We start from the raw sequence: 8,500 nt of genomic DNA, 5'->3' as shown, positions 1-8,500 counted from the left end.
ACTTTTTAATCCTCAAATGTCAAAGGGCAGAGAATGTGTGTGTCGGAAGTTTGTTGTCTAGTCTTTCTGAACCATTCAACCACAAGTGACGCTATCAGGCGCTTGTGGCTCCAGTCAGCATCACCCAATCACTAATCAGAATCTCTTCCCGTGCCCGCCTTCTCTTGATTGGCATTGGCTGACTCTGACAACTTAATGGCGCTATAGGCGGAGTCTGTAACTGAACGGTGAGCTCTCTCCAGCTGTTATTCTATAACCAACACCTGGGCAAGAGGAAAGGAGTGGAGAGAAGGTTGTCCCTCATTTGTTACGGTTATCTACAGGTGAGTGGGTCACGGTGCATTTGTGTAGCGTGTGTTTAACGGTATTCCGTGAATAAATTGTGAGTGTGCTTTTTAAAATCCACTGTACATGGAACAAAGGACGCAGTTATTTCTGTATGGACACGGTAGATTAAGTTTGCATTATGGGAAGTGGATCTTGCAAGACAGACAGACGTATGTACTGAACAATCATACTATCAACACATAATCCGGAAATTAAAGGTTTTGTTTACGTTATACAACGATGGGTTTCCCCCTCCCCCGTCAGATTTAGCTTTCTACAGGAAGCTGCTAAAAACAGCGTGTTTTTACTTGTTTGCACTATATACATGAAAGCCTTAAGTGTTTTAAACTGAAGTTTTCCAGTTTTATTGTTATTGTAGCTTTAGTGCTGCAGAACGGTGTGCATTTGTGTTACTCATGTTTGTGGGGCGGTTCACAGGGTCACATTCTGGGGATCCGCCCCCTGTTTGTGCAGGTAATGCAAATTCCTGGAAAGTAAGTTTTAGTACTTACCTTTTTTAGCTTAGGATGGGTTACAGTTAAGTTTACTGTAAAGCAACAGTGCATGAATGCATGACACGGAGGAGACGTGACTGTGTCTGTGTGTGAAAGAGAGAAGCGAAAATGAAACCGATGCAAAGAAGAATAAAAGATTTCATGCCATCAGGTTTCCTGTTAAACGAGTTGGGTCTGTCTGTTATCGCACATCTCCAAGGATTTGCACTTTATTCCTCCAATTAGCACATTATCTGTTTAGAAACGTGCAGCCTGTGGAGTAAGCTGCATGATTAGATTTGCAGTGAGACTGTGACTCTGGAGGGTTTGTTCAGCAAGTACACACAAAAGAGTCAATATGTGAACTGGAAGGTAACATCTGTTTGGTTAATAACAGGCTGTTACTTACTGCTGGTACATTCAGTGAAAGTTACTGAGTATCTGACCGACTTACCGCAGTGGTGCACAAAGTGCAGCACATTTGTAGATAACAGATTGTAAACTACCGGTAATAGCACAATTCTTCACCAGAGTTGAGTGGAGCAGTGACCATGGAGACCACCAGGAGACGACCGCAGCACAGTGCCAATGGGAAAAGATCTGAACAGAAGGAGCAGCTAGCACAGTGGGGGAGAGCGTGGTGAGTCGAATTCACTGAAAAAACACCCTAAATTTTCCTTGGCAGTTTTGACAAACTTCTCAGAAAGTCCTAAAAAAGTTGTTGAGAGTCTTTCCTGCAAACAATCTACTCGGACATTAAAAACATATAATCTTTGTTTATCATATAGTCAGAAATAATGTTAAAATGCATAGACGTGTTTGGCTTAAATATACACAGAGCAGTCTTGACACAGAGTTTAATTACTCCATGAAATGCATTTTTTAAGCCAGGAGAACACAGACCTTAAAAATGAACTGTCTTAAGCTCTAAAATTAAAAAACAAAAACGCTTCAATTAAACGGTGCTACTATTTCCTCACTCTCTACACATGCAATTGCATTTATTTATTTATCTGAAACAAGCTGCAGTCGAACCCTTATCTCACTATTATGATCATAATGTAAGCATGTCTACATTCATGTACAGGATGATGAAAGAGTCTTTAAATACCACTTGGTATTTTGGTTGGTTTTTAACTGACATCAGTAAGTGATTTCAAGTTTAGTCTTGAGTTTTAAGACCAAAGTGCTGTTGCATTTAACTTTTGATAACAAAGTAAAGTTTGAGGACCGCCAGAAAATTTCTACTGAGATTAAGACTATAAAAAAAAAAACCCAAAAAACTGAAATCTTCCACAAACTATAAATGGAAACACTGACACACCGCTTTTTCAGCAACATCCTGGAACAATTTGTTAAACAAGTCCATGAAATTCAGAACACAATCTTCAGACTTATCTGGGTCATTGGGATATGGCATCATAAACGGTTTGATCAACACATCATATATTCATGGCACACAAATGAGCCTTGGTACAAAGCTGGGAGAAGACACACAGATATGTAAACAGAGAGTAATGCACCAGGGGGAAGTGGTTAGATTAAAAATTAATCAGAATGTATGTCTGAGGCTAATGAGACTGTCGTTACTTTGACAAGTGTTTGATCATAAACACATTATTGTCACAAACTGGAGCTGATGATGACTTTAGATGAAATATTAAGCTGTTAATTACTATGTATAACCCAAAATAAATGTCAGTCTATCCTATGATTTTTTTGATTTATTTCCCTGAAAACACAAGGAGAGCAGCACTCATTACAGTTCACGTTCACCTGCTGCAAATATGTCGTCAGGTATGCTGGTACGGAACTTTTGGTTGTTTCCCAGTTTAACAACCAGGCTGGTCTGCAAGTCTCTGCAGTCATCTCTGTGGTACATCAGTGCAGAATCGATCCATCAATTTATTTAGAGACAATAACTGCAGCTTTAGGATTTGTCACCTGGAGACCATAAATATCTACAATAAGACCAGTCAAATGATATTTACCTGCTGGTGATGAAGGATGAGCTGCTAAGGAGCAAAAGTGATCACCTGGGCAAGCGAAGGTCAGTGTAAAGCAATGATGCTTGACTAAGAAATGAAAGTTTAATGATAATCCACAAAAAAAACTGCATAATTCCCTTTTTTGTTGAATCATGTGATGTTTGGTAGAAGTTGTACTCTTCACATGTGTAATGCAAGAGAATAAAAAACAGCTGCATTCCATTTTGGTGCTCTTTTGTTCTAGTTTCCTGTTATTGTGCAAACCAGCTTCATGGAACCAAGTCATGAAGCACGTCCCCCGCGAGCCTGCAAAGGATAACCGGAAGAGAATGGATAGATGGATTTATTTTGTTGTAATTCTTCCTCGTAATCTTTTGCCTTTTCCATCAGTCAGGTTTTATTCTGATTGGTACTAAAATGGAGTTTTATCTTAGCAATTATTTTGTTTAACCAATACATGTTTAATTTTAGGAATTATTCATAATACATAGTTTATAGGTTAAAAAACCCCAAAACAAAATAAACTTCAGTTTCCTATGCAGTACCGTAAAGTACCTCTAGGGGGTCCTATCACCCTTATTTAAGAGAGGCTCAAAGTATTTAGGTTTAGAGTACTGCACTCACATTTCACATTTAGAGAAATATGAAACAGGTGAATAATGTTTCAGCTTGAAGTCTTCACACTGTATCTGTGTGCATGTATGATCTGTTCACAGGGAGGTGGACTGGTTTTCCCTCATCAGTGTAATCGGCCTCCTTTGCTTTGCCCCTTTCATTGTCTTCTACTTTGTGATGGCCTGTGATCAGTATGAGTGCTCCATCACCCAGCCTGTGTTGGATCTGTACCAAGAAGAGGCCACCCTGCTCTCCATTTGGGCCCGGGCACCCTCCTTCTCGTGGTCAGCTGCTAAGATCTATGCCATCTGGGTGAGCTTCCAGGTAAGCAGGGGAGTTTGAGGGCAGTGTAACTCAAAGAAACTGTCTGTTGTCTTTTAGTTCAAATGCTCTGTGTTTTCCTTTAGGTGTTCCTGTACATGTGTTTTCCTGATATTACCCACAAGTTCATCCCTGGCTATGTTGGTGGTGTGCAGGAAGGAGCACGAACCCCAGCTGGTGATTAACAGATTAACACACACATACACCCACTCATCAGTCCACAGCACTTGTTTAATTATGAGGACCTGTTTTATACCCATGCCTGTGAAAAGATTAATAGATTTTGGCTTTTATTATCAAAGCAGTATGTAGAAATAGTTGTCTTTTTTTTTCTTTGTTCACAAGGCCTGATTAACAAGTATGAGATCAATGGACTGCAGTGCTGGCTCATCACTCATGCACTGTGGTTTGCCAACGCACATTATTTCCACTGGTTTTCTCCCACGATCATATTCGACAACTGGATCCCCCTGCTGTGGTGCACTAACATACTGGGCTGTGCTGTGTCCACGTTTGCTTTCATAAAAGCGCATCTTTTCCCCACCAACGCTGAGGACTGGTGAGTACTGATGCACACGTGTCACTGAGGTAGGAGGAGCAGAAATTTAAAGCAACTTTTTGAACATGTTTTCTTCCATCTCTGTTTCTGACTATACAGCAAGTTCACAGGGAACATCTTCTATAACTACATGATGGGTATTGAGTTCAACCCCCGCATAGGCAAGTGGTTTGACTTCAAGTTATTCTTCAACGGCCGGCCCGGCATCGTAGCCTGGACTCTAATCAATCTGTCCTACATGGCCAAGCAACAAGAACTCTACGGTTACATCACCAACTCCATGATCCTGGTGAATGTACTGCAGGTAAGACGAGGTTTAAATTAAATGAATCTTCTTTCGCAATTTCAGGTGAAAGTTGAATGATTTAAGAGGATATTTTTATACTTGCACTGCTAGAGTGGCTTTGCAAGGTTTACGGTTCAAAATCATTCTTATTTAGTCTTGTTGCAGCCCTGAAATGAGTGTTTTTTAGCTCCAGATTTGCTGCCTCTATTCAAAGAAGCTTTAACTAGTTGTATGTCTGAGAAGGCCATATTGTAGGTATTTGCACTCACTGACATCATAATGAACCAAGGGGAAAAAAATGTTTTCATCGAGCTTTGGATAAAACCTCCTCAAGATGCTCATGAATTCCTGTAAGCAGGAAAAGCCCTGATATGTCCTACTTTCACAGTGCTCCTTGGTCAGCAGTCTTCTGTTGGCAGCTCTAAAGCCCAGTCATATTATAACAGGTGAACTATGGCTGCGGACTGATTAACCTGAGCAAGCCTCTGATGAGTAGATTAGATAGTGTCACCTGTTTCAGTGGTAGAATGCAACTCAGCAGATCTTTGGTACAGACTGTGTTCAATGACAGAAGGTCAGGTTTAACTTACCTTCGATTGCTGACATAGAAATAAACTAGATCTGTAAATATTAATTCTTTCTTTTACATTTCTATTTTTTCAGAATTTAATTAAATGTTTCTACTATCTCAAACTTTTTGTCAATATCCGGGTTTATATCCTAGTACAACAAGTTTATCTAACCCACCGTATGCTGTGAAACTTAAAATACAACAGAGCATTGCATCCTTCATGTTCACATCAAGGTTGTGTGTAGATGTGCATGATATATTTCCAACATGTTTCATTAAAGCGGACCCATAATGCTGAAAGACATTTTTATTCTTGAGCTCTCTTTACTTTACCTCTCAGTTCATCCTCAGCCTGATTTTGATTTAGTTCCTCTCTCTTAAAGGTCACTCTCCCTTATAAACAGAGTTTGAACAAGAGGTGGGCGGTGCTTCTGTGCTCACACTTAGTGCTGTGTGTCTGAGATGACCGTATTAGGAATAGTACGAAGCCTGCCTGAAACTGAGCATATATGACTTTGAAGCCGAAGCTTTTGGCTCACTGAGGCTATTTTAGTTTTGGGCGACTTTAAAGAAAACCTTTGTTGGATGAAAATCGAAGCAACTGAAGTCTAAAGCTGCAATTTGAGTAAAAAGCCTCTGCTTCTGATAGGCTATTTATGTACTGGACTTCTTCTGGAATGAGGCGTGGTACCTGAAGACCATCGATATCTGTCATGACCACTTTGGATGGTATCTGGGCTGGGGAGACTGTGTTTGGCTGCCATACCTCTACACACTGCAGGTAACAAATATATAGATGGTAACACTCAAAAACACACAAGATCAAACTTCATCAGTGTTACTTTTCTCATACTCTTACCTTGATAATCAGATGGCTTCCATTAAGAATGAATGCGTTTGTTTCTCTTCAGGGTCTGTACCTGGTGTACCACCCAGTCCAGCTCTCCGATGCCCACGCCCTCGCCGTCTTGCTGCTCGGCCTCGTTGGGTATTACATCTTTCGCTCCACCAACCACCAGAAGGATCTGTTCCGCCGCACAGAGGGCTCCTGCTCCATCTGGGGCCGCAAACCAACATGGATTGAGTGCACATATCGCTCCGCCGATGGCGGCATGCACCGCAGCAAGCTCCTGACCTCAGGCTTCTGGGGCGTGGCCCGGCACTTCAACTACACCGGTGACCTGATGGGCTCTCTGGCCTATTGTGCCTCGTGTGGTTTCGGCCACATACTTCCATATTTCTACATTGTTTACATGACTATCTTGCTGGTCCACCGCTGTGTTCGCGATGAACACCGCTGCAGCAGCAAGTATGGCAAAGACTGGAAACGGTACACCGATGCCGTGCCTTCCCGGCTCATTCCTGGAGTGTTTTAGAGCGTGGAAGGGTTGGGGGAATAATGGGAGGAAGGAAGGGTGAGCGGGGAAAAGATAAATAAATACAGAAATTTTGAAATGCTATTAGGTTAGCATGATAAACATGAATTTTTACACATCGGGAATACATCATTGAACACTCTGCACATGTGCTGTATTTTTATACATGGTGCCTGTATTACATGTGTGTATGCAGGCAGAGTAGATGTATTGCTGTAACTTTCGCCTCACTAAAGACAGTTTGATGCAAATCTATTTTCTTTAAGCTCTGACGATTTCAAACACCTTTTTTTACCAGAAGGACCAAACACAGCCTGACCAGCTCACACCAAAATCAGGAGCATATACAGCTAGTTCTGTAATTCCTTTTTTTCTCCAACTACACAATGCTGTGGTTTGTGTATGGGTGATTGATATGACAGTCATTTATCAAAAGTAAGTTTTGATTACAATTTATCTCCTGGGAATTTCTTTCATAAGTTTTTAAGATGACGTATAGCTCTGAATGACTTAATAGCTGGCTCTATTCACAGGTTCACTGAAAACAAGCCTTTTTTATATGAAGGTTGTTTTATGGTGTCACATTGTTCATTAGCATTTGCAAGATTCTCATTTCTAACCAGCAGGAGAATTTTGTTACACGAGCCAGGTTGTGTAATGGTTTATCTTGTTGGGGAATGTTTTTGGGGGGTTTATTTTTTTTCAGCATGCTCACATATACTGGCCTTGACTCATTTTAAGACTCATTAAGGATCATGGAAATGACACAACTGAACAACAATAAAATGCACTTTCTGTTTTTTTTAAGTCTATAAAGAATTAAACTTAAAGAATTAAAATGTTAAAAATATCAGTCTATTAATGTCCATCCTCTTCCAATTAACACATAAAGACAGAAAACCGTTTGGGCTCACATTTCCACCTATGAGCAACTTAGAATCATATATCTGACCTAACCGCACTAATTGCATTTCTGTAGACTGTGGGAGGAAGCTGAGTATCCACGCATCACGAAGAGAACATAGAAACTCCACCTAGAAACACCCCAGCCAGATGGTGGAGTCTAACTCAGGCAACAGTGCCACTGCGCCACCGTGCGGCCCATCAATCAATGAATAAATTTTATTCACTTGGTTTATAAATTAATTATTCAGAAACTTGCATCATAATCAAATATCAAGACAATTCTACATATATCAGTTGTGAAGGAACTAAAAAGTGGACAATCAAAGTTGATCCCATTTGTTGTACGTTGCGGTGTCTAACACTAGAGGGCAGCAGGTGACAGCTAATCTCTGTGGCTGGTCAGCTGAGGAGAAATTAATACAGGGTTGCACTAGATTTATAAACTTGAATTTCTTTTTATTAACTCAAGCTTCTTGGACCTGACTTTGGACCAAATTAAACAATGCTCAAAACAGAAATTGTTGAACCTATCCTAGATATGGGCGTTCTTTGTCTTTCAATAAATTAAAATTGTGCTTTAGCACCACTATTATGTTACAAGAGATGTGCCTAAGTAAAAAAAAAAAAACATTATGGAGACAAAATAAGAACTAAAGGACCTCCATTTGACAATAGTTGTCAAAAGGATTCAAGAAATATGCTGAACAACATCCCAAACTGAAAATCTACATTTAGCTACGTGTGTTGAATCAAAAAACTGAATTGTGAGTTGATTCATCCCAAGATGGAAAACCTAGAGCGTGCCTTATCTTATTGCTAAAAAATTCAGTTAACCGATTTCACTAAATATGCTTCCTTCAGCAGAGCTCAGAGCAGCGACTGAATGGGATTTGCCATAAGTTTGTTCTGACTGTTTCCAGAAACCTGAGCTCAGTCCGTAAAGCGCTCGTGAAAATGTTGCATCTTTGGCAGGAAGCCACAAAGAGGGCATCTTCTACATTAACACTGGATTTCCTCAGCGTGGCTGTTGGGGTATTTGAGGATGCATTCTCCTCTA

The 8,500-nt window shown here is 40.4% G+C and overlaps 1 protein-coding gene across 1 annotated transcript; it reads left to right on the top strand.

Moving 5' to 3' along the window:
- The first annotated feature begins 213 nt into the window (after positions 1-213).
- dhcr7 (7-dehydrocholesterol reductase) lies at positions 214-7,336 on the top strand. The gene is made up of 8 exons (XM_026175791.1): positions 214-323; positions 1,353-1,461; positions 3,526-3,748; positions 3,832-3,922; positions 4,091-4,304; positions 4,404-4,608; positions 5,811-5,942; positions 6,073-7,336. Exons 2-8 carry the CDS (start codon positions 1,373-1,375, stop codon positions 6,535-6,537), a joined length of 1,419 nt encoding a protein of 472 aa, XP_026031576.1. The 5' UTR covers positions 214-323; positions 1,353-1,372; the 3' UTR covers positions 6,538-7,336.
- The last annotated feature ends 1,164 nt before the right edge of the window (positions 7,337-8,500 follow it).

Source organism: Astatotilapia calliptera, chromosome 1, assembly GCF_900246225.1.
Source record: "Astatotilapia calliptera chromosome 1, fAstCal1.2, whole genome shotgun sequence".
Taxonomy (NCBI): Eukaryota; Metazoa; Chordata; class Actinopteri; order Cichliformes; family Cichlidae; genus Astatotilapia; species Astatotilapia calliptera.
This window is presented reverse-complemented; position numbering and strand designations above follow the sequence as displayed.